Below are 16,479 nucleotides of genomic sequence, written 5' to 3'. Positions count from 1 at the left end.
TATTCCATGCCAATTCTCTAAATCTGTGCCGTCCAAACACTCTAATTCTATGGCTAGATTTTGTTTTCATGTTTGTATTTTAAGAGTGTTTGCATGTGAATACAACCCTCTATATATATATATATATATATATATATATATATATATATCGTGCGCACATGAGAACTGTGGACAAATCGTAGCCATAAAAAATAAGTAATCAACAGCTAGATTTTAGCAAATCTGTCCGTGAAATTCCAAAATTCCTTCAAAATAGGTAAGGTAGCTAAGAAATAGGAATTTGTATATTATTAAAACCATTTCATTTAAATAATAAATTATTATATATAAGAAATTTTAATTATTTTGTCAATGTCCCCTGCTTTAATTTAGTGAGACAAAAACATGTGGAGCAAGATGTACCATGCTTTTAGCAAATATGTGCACTCATGCACAACATTGTTTGAGTGCCCATTAAGTCTATTTTTCTGGAACACCTAAATGTATTGGGTCTAAATTAAAGGGTCTCAACTAGCCCATTAAGTCTTCCTAAAAGATTTATAACTTTATCATGTTTCTAGTTCTATAATTAATAGTTTGTCGTATGAGGGTTTTTTTTTTTTTTTTTTTTTTTTTTTTTTTTTTTGCATAATCTACAAAGGTATCAGTGTCAACATACTCTAGACAAATTTTTTTATAGAACTTGATTCATTCAATTGTGTGAACTATAAATAAAAATTACACTTTACTATATTATAAAAAACATTATTTATGTATTGATAATATACAAAATATATAATGTACTTTTCGTATTTAAATACTGGTCCATTGCATACTTTATTTCCCTGCACTCGATCACTAGTACTCTCTTACGTGCTAACCTCTTCACTTTTCTGTTTTGAATACCAAACACATTGGCAACGCATTCTTTCAATTCACTACTATTGCCGCATATACACGTATTCATTCTCACACGCAGGTTACAAAGCATATAAAACCATACACTAAGAAAATCAACAAGCTAAGTCTGTATATATAAATCCCAAAACTCTAAAGAAATTATATCAAACCAGCCACCAAAATTCCCTCTTTATTATATGGCTTCCTCAACCAGTACTAAACCATATGGTAAGCAAGTTTTATAGTTTTCCAGAAAATTATCGTGTGGACCATGGTTCTCAACTTTGTGAACTATGGTGCAGAACGACGTCGTTGAATTTTATGAGTTAGAATAATGTATTTTATGTGTTAGAATAATGAAACTTCTGAGTAAGATAATGTATTTTATGAATTAGAATAATGTATATTATGTTTTGAAATAATGTACATTATGCTTTTAAATAATGTACATTATGAGTTATAAAAATGTATGTTTCAGTAGGTTACGTGGAAAAAAAATTGTGAGAAACAACGTCGTTTTTGGACCGTGGTCCATCCATGCAATAACTATTGTATTTTTCCTATTCCCATTAATCCTTTATTCTGATTACTGATTGGGATATACTCAAGAATGAGAATGGAATATACTATAATGCAGGAAAGGGAATGGAAAAAGATGATGAGACAACCCCTTTGAAAAAGCATGTCATGTTCTTTGATTCCAACCAGGATGGCATCATTTATCCTTGGGAAACATTTCAAGGTTGTTTTCACTTGTTCTCTTTTTTATTTTTTTCTTTTCATTTTGTGTTTTAACATTTAATTCGATGATTTAGGTTTTCGGAAAATTGGCGGTGGATTTTTTTTATCTGTTGCTCTTTCCACTTTCATTCATATTGTCCTCAGTTCCAAATCTCGACCAGTAAGTTTATCTCTTTCTTTAGATATACATACATATATTATATATAGAGACGAAAGTTTTAATTTGACAATACTATACAACACTCACAAAGATATACACAATTATATTCGGACATAATTACATTTTACTTCTATACAATAAAATTTTATGCCAGGTTATAAAGTATCCTGAGCAGACCCTAATTGTAGGAGACACCTTAAACCCTTATGATCATACTCAGACTAATTCTCGTTCGTACCGGACTGACCTAATTAAGCGGCAAATTAAAGTGCTGGCCACAACAAAATATAATACGTGCATATTTTTATACTCAATACTTTTAACACTACTTATATTGACAATACTTAATACAATTATATATATATATATATATATATATATATATATATATATATATATATATATATATATATATAAGGTACTATCAAAACATTAGAAAAAACTAGAATTTGAAAGAATTGGTATAGCTAAATTGACATTGTAATACACACACACTAGTGTAAGGGATGTGAGATGTGTGAAAATTTGTGCCTATTAATAAAATACGAGGTTGTAATCATGTTAAAATTATATCAATTTTTTAATTCAAATTGTCTTTTGCAATTTTTTGAAGTGGTAAATTCCAGTTACCGAATTTTAACAATATTGAGAAAAGAAAATATTTATACTATTGTATAATAATAATGTAACTTATTTTCATAAATTTTATATTTTTTTTATGAATACTCCTTCCATCTACTTTTATGTGTCTAATTCAGTTACCGAGATTTTATTAGAGTTATTTTTAATTTAATTTTTCATAATATTAAGTTGAGTATTAGTATATAAAATTTATATATTTATAAATTACATTAAATGTACTATTAAAGGTAAATTTTAAAATTAAAAATAATTTAAAATACTAACAAAATTAAGCAAAGAAAAATAGTTTATTTGACCAATTAATTGCAAACAGGCGAGTAAAATGAGACAAAAAGAGCAACTAACAAATCTTTACTAATTCAAAATGTAAATTAAATCAAATTTATTTATCCTATAATTCTAATCTAATGTCTACATGTATTATTAGCATTGAAAAATATAATAAAAGATATGATGAATACATGTGCATGATAATAGTAATGGAAAAGATAATAGAAGTTATAATAACGTGGATTGACTATTTTTATTCAAAAAATAATAATAATAAGCACGTTAGAACTCATATATATAGCATAATGTACAAAAAATAAATTAAAAAAAAAAAAAAAAAAAAAAAAAACTCAGAAAAATACACATAAATGAAAAGTATCAACCTTCACTCTTATTATACATATTTAAATTACCAAGGATCTTGCGGTGTAATGGTACCAAGTTGGACTTTCAAATGGGAGGTTATGGATTTAAGCACCAATGAAGACGTTATTGACTTTCTGTGCTTCACTATTAGAAAGAGTAAATAGTATTCAAAAAATATTTAAATTTGATATGGTGATATCGTCTGACAACAGATACTGGTGGAAAAATAGTTTTTTTATTTATTTTTTATTTTTTTTTATTTTCAAACTAGGGTAGTTTAAATATTTATTTTCTAAACTAAAGCATTTTTTGTGATGTCGTTTATCTTTTTATGTTGTCATTGCTACACCATACATTTCGCCATGTCATATCAGTGCCTTGTTGACCTCATCACTATATCAACCAACGACATAGTATCATTTTCATGTCATATTTCTTACAAAATAAATACCCTTCAAAAATATTATTAACAAGAATTTAACATTTGTTATTTAAATAATTTAAATATAACATTGTTAGTTTATACTTTTTATTTAATACTCCGTATTAACAACAATTATGTAGAACTTTTAAAATATAGACATCTTTCTAAAATAAAAATTATAAACTCTAACAACATGTTTGATTTCATATAATGTTGTCTAATAATCCTATATATAATTTAATTTTCTTACAAACCCACATATACCCGCACACAAACAATGAGCGTGGGTGCGCTGAGGAATTGGACCTATGCAGAGTAGAGGGACAAATTATTTTGTGGATCATGAATGAATGTTCATTTTAATATACTGAAGATACATTATTTATTTACTGAAGGTTCATTATTTGGTAGTATACCAAATAATGAATTTTCACAACTCAAATAATGTACCTTCAAAAAATATGAACATTTGGGGTGTTTGATTCACGGAATCCTGAATTAATCCAGGTAATAGGATTACCTCCAGGAAGGTTGTGTTTGGTTTGGATCGTGGAATATAATATTACCTTGTTTGGTTAATGGTTATAATTTAGATTATATGGATCAATTTACTAAATAATGTCCTCAATAATAATATATATATATATATATATATATATATATATATATATATATATATATATATATATATATATATATATATATATATATGTCTGTGTGTGTGTGTGTGTGTGTATATGTATGTATGTATGTATGTATGTATAATCCTTAAATATATAAAAATACATATATGTATATTTGATTATATAAACATATATATTTTTCATTATTATTATTATTATTATTATTATTAGTTAACAAGGGCAAAGCTGGAATAATTCAAGGTGATCTTAGATTATCTAAGAAAGTTGGGGTAATCACATTACCTTGAATCATTACCGCCACATCAGCTTTGAGATAATATAACATTACCAGGTAATCTAATAACTTGAACTAAACAAAGTAATATAACATTACTGTTAATCTAATAACTTGAACTAAACAAAGTAATATAACATTACCCGACTCAATTTACCTAGGTAATGATTACATAGGTAATCTAAGATTATCTTAACCAAATGGGTAACACTTGTGTGAGACAGTCTCACGGGTTTCAACCCGTGAAACGGACCGAATCTTTGATTTATGGGTCAAATTTTAGATTAATGGGTCAAATTTTAGATTAATGGGTCGGATCATTGACTTTATCAATTAAAGATCCGACTCATCTCACGGATTGTGTCCCGTGAGACAGTCTCACACAAGTTTTTGTCAAACCAAATAAGGTGATTAGGGTGTATGATTATGTTCTCTTGAATATTGGCAGCAGATGCAAGCTTATGCTCTCTGAAGTAGAAATTAAAGGTGGAAGAGAATATGAATTTAGATTAGGCTAAGATAACATGACCAAACTGAGTACAAGAATGAGAGTCAACTGATCGATTTGATAACGGATGTCTTTAAACAAGAAGGAAACCTTCTCAAGGTCATTCTACGCTCTTAAAACACACAATGACATTCTCATGACTCATGGGTGTCTAAGAGACATTTTATCAAACATCTTGTTCTTGACATCTCATGCTCCCATTTTATCAAAGGTGAAGTATTGTTAATTAACCACTCAAGTCTAGATTAGATTATTACACCCAATCAAATTAAAACTCAATCATGTTAATTAACATCATCAAATCAAGTCTCATCATTCCTATTAAACCAATTCAAAGTCTCATCCCCTAAACCTAATCTTCATCCCTATCCCCTTCCTAAAGAGATTACTTGCACATAATGAACACAATGAAACAAGCTTAGATTCAAGAGTAAAAGAGAATTTCATATCAACACAAAGTAATGAATTGAAATTGGAATTGACTATCTAATTGAAATTGAACTTGGAACTGGAAAATAAAATCAATTTTCAATCTACATCAACACTTGCCAGAAATAGAAATTGAAACTATATTGATCGTTCCAGCAGATCGTGATCCACAGGTGACCGTTTAGTAGAGAGCGTTTTCGAATTCTCCATCCTCAGAAAAATAATTAATGAGTCCTTTTAAAAATATTAATCGACGATATGTTTCAATTGATTTGGGAAGAAGAAAATTAAAGCATTATAAATGTTTGAGAACATCAAAGATATTTTTTTTATAGGTGTCCTGACTCCTGAGCAGACCCTAACTATAGAAGGCATCTTTAAGCTCGTTACCATACTTAGACTAATTTCCGTTCGCATTAGATCGGCCCAATTAAAGGGCAAAGTGCTAGCCAAATATTATTTAGTTTATCGTAATATGATATCATATTATTTATAAGAAATTTATTTAACTATTATAGATTAATTATAAATGTACATAAACATTACTCGGGAATTATACTAGTTACATTTTATTTAAATACTAGTATTTGTCCAGTGCGATGCACGGAAAATATGTTATAAAAATATACCTTATATGAGGCTTATTCATATATAAAATTTTTGTTATTTAATAATTATTGTGTGAATTCCTATGATAAAATTATGAACATAAATATATTTATAATTAAAATAATATTTAAGGTGGGTGATTACTACAAATCTTAAACTATATTAAAAATTTAGTACATAGTATTTAATATTACAATTTTTTAAGAATTTAGTAAACTACAATAGTAATTGAATTACAATTTTAGAGTCACCACGGATCAAAATTTTTAGACCTTTGAGATTTCTAACTCTAGATGTAGCAACATACAATTGACCTTTAAAGACCAAAATCACAATCTTAGTTCGAACATTGATTTTTTCTTCCAAATACTATCGAATTAAGGGTGTAATCAATAAAAGATGAGAACTAATAATTCGAGAATATAATCTTAATGTTACTAAGCCTACTTCACGTCAATTAAGTTGGAGAGTGTTGTTGGATAGTATCCGATGAATCCACGAATAACGCATCTTTGTCTCCGTAGTCCTCAATATGCACATCAACAATCTTAAATATTAGGCCGCCTAGCTATGCCATATATTAATTTCAAACTTGTGAACTTTGGGGTTGCCTGCAATAAAAAGTATATTTTAAATATACTAAGGGTACATTATATATGTATGTAAGGTACTTTCAATATAAAAATAATGTATTTTTAATATATTAAAAATGTATTTGATATTCATGATCCATACAATTATGTGGACCATCGTTCACACAATAATTTGCCAGTAGAAATTGAAATATAAACAAACAAATAAATAAATAAATAAATATATATATATATATATATATATATATATATATAAATAAATAAATAAATATATATATATATATATATATATATATATATATATATATATATATATATATATATATATATATATATATATATATATATATTAATTAGAAACTGTCAGTGGAAATTATTATCATCATTATTATTGCAATTATTATTATTATTGTTATTATTATGGTCTTGTGAAAATTAAATGTTGATTTGTAGGTAAAATCTCTTCCCCGCACTTATTTTTAGAACAAATTGCACTTTTGGTCCTGTGAGTATTAGGGTACTGACAATTTGAGTACGTGACTTTCAAAACTCCCAATTTAAACCTTTAACTATGCAATTTTTGGCACATTTGGTCCTTCGGGCCAAATTACCGGCCAATTTTGACCGGAAAAAGATTTAATGCTTCGAATTAATTTCTGATGAGGGTAAAAACGTCATTGAGTGAATGTATTTGGGGGGAAAACACCTTCCGGTCAGTTAGTCAACAACAGACATTATTTGGCGTGCCGATTTGAATGGTGAGCGAAGACAGCCAATGGCAAGTCGAGCTGTGGATAATTTAGGAATCCCAACCCATTGCTCTTAAAGCCCAAAAACACCAGAAACACATCAAACAAATTATTCCACAGATCAAAGAGAGAGAAAATGATGAGACTTGTAATAATATTGGCGATTTTGTGTGGAACAAATTGCAGAGGTCATCAACAAAAGAGAAGCTGCTCTGCTTCTTGCGGTAACATTCAAGACATCCGTTATCCCTTCCGATTAACCGCCGGCGATCCAAACTCCTCCTGCGGCCTCTCCACCTACGAACTCACCTGCCAAAACAACCGCACCATCCTTAACCTCAACTCCAACAAATATTTCGTCCTCTCAATCACTTACACATGGGCGTTCTCAGCAAGCTGATCGCGATTGACCTCAGCTTCAACAAACTGCACAGCTCCTTGCCGGAATTCATGGCGTCGCTGCCGATGCTGTCGGCGCTGTCGTTGGAGCATAACAAGTTCACCGGGATGAAGAAGAAGAAGAACGAAGAAGAAAGGGAGAATGAAGAAGAAGGGAGTGAAATGACAATTTTACCCTCGTCAAAAAACAATTTGAACCAATTTATGTTTTTTCGGCTAAAATTGGCCGGCAATTTGGCCCGGAGGACCAAATGTGCCAAAAATTGCATAGTTAAAGGTTTAAATTGGGAGTTTTGAAAGTCACGTACTCAAATTGTCAGTACCCTAATACTCACAGGACCAAAAGTGCAATTTGTTCCTTATTTTTAACATTGTCCCCAATGTTGTGAAAATGAAAGAAAAGAGGATAAAGAAAGCCCTCCCTGTTAGATTTTCCTTTCAAGGAATTCTCAATTTGCACAACATTTTTTAAATGGCAAGAAGAAACTAATTTATGATCAATGTCATTCAAAAGATTTTCTTTTTGAATTTTATTAAACCCCAACTTACCATCCTTTGCAAAATTCAACCCTTAACTGCAAAAAATTGATTAGATCTATCAAGCAAATTCATAGTAAAAATTGAAAACTCAGCAGTTTCATCAAGCACATTTTTGGTCAATTTGCTTGCTTGAACATCAATTGGGATTGGGGCAATTCTTTTTGTAGCACTGCACTTACCGTTTTAGGCACACAACTTTTGAGTCTATTTGAAAATAGAATCGGGGGCACATAAGGTTTGGGTGGTACATAGGACTCCTCAGATTTATGCAACTTAGGCTCATCTTTTCCAACAATAAAATCATTAGCATCATTATTTAATTTTTCAAGACCATATGGCTTTATTATATACAGGATAGGATTATACCCATACAATTTCCTTAGGATCCGTTTGGAAATTTAAAAAATGTTTTTCAAAAAATAACTCATTTTCAGAAAATATTTTAATTTTCTGGTGTTTGGCTGAAAGTTAATAAATTACATTTTTTTTTTCTTTTTTTTTGTTTAATTTCTTGAAAATGAACATATTATTTGATGGTGGTCATATTGATATGTGGTGATGGTGGTGGTGATAATAATAATAATAATAATAATAATAATAATAATAATAATAATAATAATAATAATAATAATAATAATAATAATAATAATAATAATATGTGGTGATGGTGGTCGTATTGATTTTGGTGGTAGTGGTGGTGGTGATAGTGGTAGTGGTGATAGTGGTGGTTGTGGAGGTGATTGTTTTTGTGGTGGTAGTAATAATAATAATCTCAAAACTAACTTAAAAAAATAAGATTAGGAAGAGAGATAGAAATAAAGAATATGATAAATGTCTTCCGACTAAAAAGTTAGAAAGACATTTTTTGTCAAATTGAATATTTTTTCCATTGATCGAAATAAATATTTTTATTTTACTTCATTTCATTTTTCTTGAATACCCAAACATTAAAAAATCTGAAAAATAATTTCCAGAAGTCAATTTACAGATTTCCAAATGGATCCTTATTTATTAAGGTAATCTAAAACCAAAATGGTACTACCTACTAGTCAAGTTGTTTGTATAGCCACTTTTTCAACCTTTTACCTTATTTCTCACATAAAAACTACATAGTTGTATGGTGGGTTTGGGACCAAAGAACCATTATATATATATATATATATATATATATATATATATATGAAGGTTCAGGTGCAGCGGTCCCTTTCCGTGTGGCGGTGCAGCGTCACCAAGAAAATGCACCACAAAACACACAAAAATTAGGTATGCATCACCAAAAACACACCATTAGGTGTGAGTAAAAGCACCATACAGTGTTCTGAAATACACCATTAAGGGTGGTGAGTTATATGGTGTATTTTTTTAGGTGTGTTGTTTATTTTTTGGTGTATTTTTGCAGTTCATTATGGTGTGTTTCCCTTACATTTTTTGTGTTTGTCGTTAACACTGTTGGTGAATTTTGAAACTCCGCCACACGGGAAGGGTCCGCTGCATTTGAACTTATATATATATATATATATATATATATATATATATATATATATATATATATATATATATATATATATATATATGTGTGTGTGTGTGTGTGTGTGTGTGTGTGTGTGTGTGTGGAGAGAGAGAGAGAGAGAGAGAGTCGCGTTCTGGTGCGAATGGCGCGCCCAGATGCGAAATGCGAACCAATCAACGCGCGCCACGTGTCCAGATCTAGGTGCACATATTGTTATAACTAGGTGCACTTGTAGGTGAAAGTAGGTGCACCTGATCAATGAATGTTAACAAGACAAAATTACATGCACTTATAGGTGAAAGTAGAGGCAAAATTACATGCACTTGTAGGTGAAAGTAGGTGCACTTATAGGTGAAAGTAGGTGCACTTATAGGTGAAAGTAGGTGCACTTGTAGGTGAAAGTAGGACACGTGGCTCGCGCTGATTGGTTCACATTTCGCACCTAGACGGCCATTCGCACGAGATTGCATCCCTCTATATAAGTCAATGATAAAATTGGAGTTTCTATATTATTAAATTCTTTCATTTAAATAATAAATTATTGCTATTATTATTAAATATAAGAAATCTGATTGTTTTGATTATGTTTGGTGCTTTAATTTTGTGAGACAAACACGTGGTGTTGTGTTGTATTGCGCTTGGACAACTTTGTGCACTCATGGACAACATAATGTGCACCGCAGAATGTCACTAGAGTCGTGTACGCGCACGGCAAACACCACACTCATATATTATACTTTGCACATTTTAAAATTTCATTGTATAGACATTCACATGGAAATGAACACATACGCACACATATACATCGTGCACCACAACAAGTAAATGCGCACACATATGTACAATAGTACACACATGCCAAATATGTATGTAAGTAATATATTATATTATGTGCATTTAGTTAACATATTATGTGTCTTCAATTAATATATAAGCGCATAATATTGCAGATAAATATACATAATATATTAACTGTATACATATAATCTAAATATTATTTTGGAATAGGATCTACAATACAATGTGAACCATGGTCTATAATTTGTCGCATCAAAGTCTACCATTTGATTTTTCTACTATTGGAGAACCTCCGCCAATTTTATTGACTTAATGCCTTTTTCATTTTGAAAAAATATCAAATTTGTCCTCAATGTATAACGAATAGTGTAATTATGTTTTCTAAGTGAAAAAGGCACTAATTAGAGCTCCTAAATCGATAAAATTGTACAATTAAGCTTTAGGCTCTGTTTGACAGAGCTTATTTAGGAGCTTATAGCTTATTTTAAGCTACTAATAAGCTATAAGCTCTGTTTGGTAATGTTCTCAAAATAAGCTCCTAGCTTAATATAAGAGCTTATTTTGGAACACTACCTTAGGTAGCATTTCAAAATAAGCTCCTAGCTTCCTAACTTTTTTTTTTTTTCATCTTTATCCTTATTATCTTAAAGAAATGACATAATTTACCGTTCCTAATTAGAACCCCCTTCCTAATTAAAACCCTTTATCTTCTCCTTTATCCGCAACTTTCACCGCAAATGTTATTATTATTATTATTATTATTATTATTATTATTATTATTATTATTATTATTATTATTATTATTATTATTATTATTATTATTATTATTATTGTTATTATTGTTATTATTGTTATTATTGTTATTATTATTATTATTATTATTATTATTATTATTATTATTATTATTATTATTATTATTATTATTATTATGAGATTTGCAACAATATTGCTACTTCATTATGAGATGCTAGATCATGATTATGCTAATAGTTTTATTTCAAAATGTTAATTTTTTTAAAGACAAAATGTTAAATTTTAATATATAAACAAATTAATTTTAATTTTATGAAGATGTCCTTTTTAGTCTTTTTACATTTATCAGCTTATCAAAAAGCTAATTTTATCAAACACTTTCAATCATAACAGTTAGCTTAACAGCTCTTCAGTTTTCAGCTCCTAGCTATACCTTTTGAGCTAGGTTTGCCAAACAGAGCCTTAATATGACTTATTCACTTAGTCACGGTTAATATAATTAAGGCGTAGGTGGATGCTAAATGTACTATTTATTATTTTATTATTTTAGCAAAATAAAAATATTTCTAATTGATTTTATATTATTTTATAAAATAACAAATCAATTTTTAATTTTTAATAAAAAAAATTATTTTATCTTTTATTTTTGAATTTAAAAAAGGGGCATTCACCTTCTTCTCTAACGCTATCTTCTATTGGTGAATAGTTGTGCATTGTCTGTTAAACAAAATAGACCGTCATGGTTGCCTATCTAGATTTGATAGTAAAATTATACATTAAATACATGTTGAATCAGTTAATAAGTGACTATAAATTCATTACTTTATATATATTATGGTCAATGATTACAACATATTTATAAGATAGACTTTCAATGACATGCATGCAGGGAAAATTGCCTTCTCCGGTCTTCCCCATTGTGATTGAAAACATCAAACTTGATCTGCATGGCAGTGACAGTGGTGCCTATGATCGCGAGGGAAAGTACGTTTTCTTTCCTTCGTACGTGTGTATATATATATGCGCGCGCACTTGTTTGAAATTTATTGGTGTATAAGTGTTATTTCTTTTTTGAATGTTACCGACTCACACAAAGAGTTGCGAGGGAAAGTATGGTATTTTTCTTTTTCGAATGCTACTGACTTAGATGAAGAGTCAACAACGCCTTCACTGAGGCTCGATTTCATGACCTCCCACATGAGAAAGGTCACTACATGCCGTATGAGCACAATGTGCTTGGCGTGCATAAGTGTTATTAAGTGTACATTATATTATCTTTTGAAAGAATATCAAAACTGAAAATACAAGAATATTTTATAATATCAATGGTTAACAAATAGTGAACATTAGTTTTCAAAAAAAATAAAAAATAAAAAATAGTGAACATTAAAAATAATAAAAGTTAACATACATTTTTTGATTTGACAAAATTAAATAGATCTAAATTAAGTATTTAGAGTTTTTATTTTATCAATTTATAATGAAGATATACATTTACTTAATTAATTAATGATGAACTCAACACACAAAATGAGACGAAAAGTATAATAACTTTTATTTGTTCATGGAGCATATTCATTTTGAGTACTACCACCTCCACTAAGAATCAAACCCATCAAACCCATGACCTCACATTTGAAAGGGTTATTTCTTGCCACTAGATCACAAGGTCATTGACATGGAACATATATTCATAATTGTATTAGAGGTGTTAATTTTAATGTTAATAATTTGTTATTGTAATACATTATATACCCAAATAGAAGGTCATGGGTTCGAGCCCTAGTGGGGATGGTACGGTATTGACTTTTTGTGTTTTAGTATATTGAGAAAGTAGTTATTAATAAATACTATATTGTAACAGAGTCAGTAATACTAAAAAAAAAAAAAAATACCCATAATTTAAAAAAAAAAAAACGGTTAAGAAATATCCATTACTTTCAAGCATTATTCACTTAATTACCTTGTGTGAATAATGATAGCTTTGTTGAATCAAAAATTGAAGAAATTTTCAACAAATATGGACATACTTATACAAACGCCTTAACATCGAAGGAGGTGGATGAATTGCTTCGCGATAAAAGGGATCCAAATGATTACATGGGATGGTATGTATTGTTTTGCCTCCTTTTTATCTTAAAGAACACTGGCGTTAATAATAGGGGTACACATTTTGGTTTAGTTTACTTTAATAAAATCAAATTGGACGATAGTTTGCAATTCTACAATAATACCAAATCATATGATGATGTCGAGGCTTATTGTCAAAGAATAGTGGAACTCAACAAATTTTAATAGGGTCATTTTGGTCTAAAGGTAGGTTGTATACTTGTATAGTATACTTAGGTAAAGTTGTTACAAAATATAAACATTTGGTATTAAATTGACAACTTTTAAAATTTTGGATATAATTTCAACAAAGTGAAAAGGTTTTAATTTTGTTTCACTAATAAGCCTTTTAAATTTAATTTGTTAGTGAGTTGACCAAAGGTATCGAGAATTTTTGCAGGGTTCTCGCCGCCATTGAGTGGAGGGTATTGTATCTCCTTGCCAAAGACGGGAAAGGATTGCTCACCAAAGAAAGAGTGATAGGTGTTTATGATGGAAGCTTATTTGATCAATTGGCTAAAGAACACGCACCAAAGATAAAAGCGTAAGCGCCTTAAAGTTCATTTTCCGTCTTTATAATATTGTCGCATTTAATCTTATTCTTTATTTTCATAAAAAAAATCTTATTCTTTTAATTTTGTTTCATTACACCTTTTAACTTTTATATTATTGCTTCAATTAGCCCACTATTTAAAATTTTGTCAACAATTAATAATAATTGAATCAACTTCCCGTGTGGACAGTACTTCCCCCGTACGGTCATTCATCATTAGTTACATATAGATGCACCACAAAGTATGCGAAAATGTACCATTACGTGTGGTGCGGTGTGATGCATTTTCTGGTGTATTGGTGCATTTCAAAACATTGTGGGGTGCATTTTTGTTTATCTAATGGTGAATCCGCACCCCAGCCGCACGGGAATCACTGTCCGCACTTGAGCCAAGATCAATAATGATTTCTAACATTCAATTTCATCATTCAAGCCTTGTGCATCAATATATGATTTCTCACCCTCTCTTAAAAACTCTTTTAATTGAGTGATGAAATTACATCTTAGTCATATTTATAAAGTAGTGAAATGAAATTTTTTTAAAGGAGTTTTAATTATAACAGATAAGTGAAAATTAAACACGTAAAATGTGACAAAATTAAAAGAATTTTGATTAATATAATAGTTGAGAACTAAATGTAAAAATTCCTCTGATCATCTTTTATGCTTATGATTGTCAGTATGTAGTTTGAAATGTAGCAAACAATTTTTTTTAAGACTCTAAGGATCAAAAGTGATTATTGTAGTTAAATATTAAATTGGGAAAATATCACTTTTCGCCGAGTTATATGTTTATAGCACTTTTTCCTCTGAATTATTCATGTATTTATATTTGTCCCCTCAGTTATATTAAAAGTGACAGTTTTTCCTCATATTATATGTTAGATGGACATTTTTACCCTTAAAACTAAGTACTTCATTTACTTTTTTCTCTAACAAATTATTCTTCCAAAAGGTTGAACCCCAACCCTAAGGCCCCGCCACACTCCGAACGGACAGAGCATTTGGGAGGATGTAAATCATGGTAACAAATTATAGTTTATATGTACGAATTATCACGGTTTGATTCGAACCTAACTAGACACTGTAGCAACCGAATCGAAACAGTAGGGATGGTTCAAGTTACGATTCAGAACCAATAAAATAAAATAAAATAAAATAATTGTTGAATTTAGATTATTTTAAAAATAAGAAATAGAATTTACAAAAATAAATAAATAAATAAATAAATTTTGATCTGGCGGTTCAAACCAATTCAAATTTATTTATGTATTATTTTAAATTCTATTTTTTATTTTTAAAATAATCTAAATTCAACAATTATTTTATTTTATTTTATTTTTTCGGTTCTGAATCGTAACCAGAATCGTCTTTACTGTTTCGATTCCGTTGCTATATTGTCCGGTTAGGTTCAAACTGAATCGTGGTCATCCGTACATTTAAGCAATAATTTGTTGGAGGAAAAAATAAATGAAATACTTAGTTTTAAGGGGTAAAAGTGTCCATTTAACATACAAGGGGGAAAATGTCACTTTTAATATAATTGAGGGGGCAAATATATATACATGAATAATTCAGGGAGAAAAAGTGCTATAAGCATATAATTCGGGGGGAAAGTGCCATTTTTCGTATTAAATTTGATAAATTTTAAAGTCCAGTATGAACATACAATTCAAAATCAATTGGGGAGTGACTGAAAGTGAACAATAATAAACCCTTTTCAATATTATCCTAATTAGTTCACACGGTTACATTTAGAGATTCTTTTTACATAGGTTAGATAGCCAGAGATCAAATTGATTAGTCACGAATAATTTTAGAATAAAAATGTTATTTATCTTATAAAAAGCAGTACATAGGGCAGCAAAAAAAGTTTTAAATCCTTAACTTATAGTTTTTAAAAGTAATACACTGTTGGTTCTACTTTATTTATCTTATTTTTAAAATTTATTTTAAAATAATATTTACTCTCTCATTTTAAATTAAACACCACAAATTGTTTAGTTTTTTCCCATTTTAAAGGACATAGTTAGAAATAATATAATGTTTTTTTCTATATACTTTTATATCAAAATCTATATTTGAAGTTTTGAACTACATTTCATTTTTTTTCCTTATTTTTTCAGAAATAATTCTACTGCATAGAAGGGCAGCCTTCGCTGATTGGTGCTTCTCAACCGTCAAAACTGTTGCATACGGTGTACTAAATCGAAGCATACAATGTTATTATTATATATATATGTAACAATGTAATGTGCTCTTTGATGCCTAACAGACTTACGAAATAAACGATTGAATTTAATTGTGTTGCAATATGTAAAAGGTAATGCATACATTTATATCCATATTGAGTAAAACATCTAGGAAATTATTTTAATCATAATTCCCTAGCTTGAAGCTTATTTAGAAAAGGAAAAATCGCACTTTTGGTCCCTCAATTGTTCTCAAATATGCAATGTAGTCCCTCATTGTCAATTTTGTTAAATTGGTCCCTCAAATGTTTCAATTGTAGCCAATGTAGCCCTCTGG

At 29.3% G+C, this 16,479-nt stretch overlaps 1 protein-coding gene across 1 annotated transcript; it reads left to right on the top strand.

Annotated features, from left to right (window-relative positions):
- Nucleotides 1-1,020: 1,020 nt before the first annotated feature.
- On the top strand, nt 1,021-16,252 carry LOC109166040 (probable peroxygenase 5). The gene is made up of 7 exons (XM_019314927.1): nt 1,021-1,107; nt 1,517-1,621; nt 1,695-1,780; nt 12,178-12,272; nt 13,271-13,396; nt 13,798-13,941; nt 16,077-16,252. Exons 1-7 carry the CDS (start codon nt 1,077-1,079, stop codon nt 16,093-16,095), a joined length of 606 nt encoding a protein of 201 aa, XP_019170472.1. The 5' UTR covers nt 1,021-1,076; the 3' UTR covers nt 16,096-16,252.
- The last annotated feature ends 227 nt before the right edge of the window (nt 16,253-16,479 follow it).

This window comes from Ipomoea nil, unplaced genomic scaffold (genome assembly GCF_001879475.1).
Source record: "Ipomoea nil cultivar Tokyo-kokei standard unplaced genomic scaffold, Asagao_1.1 scaffold3084, whole genome shotgun sequence".
Lineage (NCBI taxonomy): Eukaryota > Viridiplantae > Streptophyta > Magnoliopsida > Solanales > Convolvulaceae > Ipomoea > Ipomoea nil.
The sequence above is the reverse complement of the archived record's forward strand: the minus strand, read 5'-3'. Positions and strand labels throughout refer to the sequence as shown.

Bases quoted from the DNA above. Each gene is read 5' to 3' on its own strand.
- LOC109166040 (XM_019314927.1), top strand. From the start codon at position 1,077: ATGGCTTCCTCAACCAGTACTAAACCATATG. The intron at 1,622-1,694 runs GTTGTTTTCACT...TCGATGATTTAG, and splicing joins TCCTTGGGAAACATTTCAAG to GTTTTCGGAAAATTGGCGGT. The intron at 1,781-12,177 runs GTAAGTTTATCT...ACATGCATGCAG, and splicing joins TCAGTTCCAAATCTCGACCA to GGAAAATTGCCTTCTCCGGT.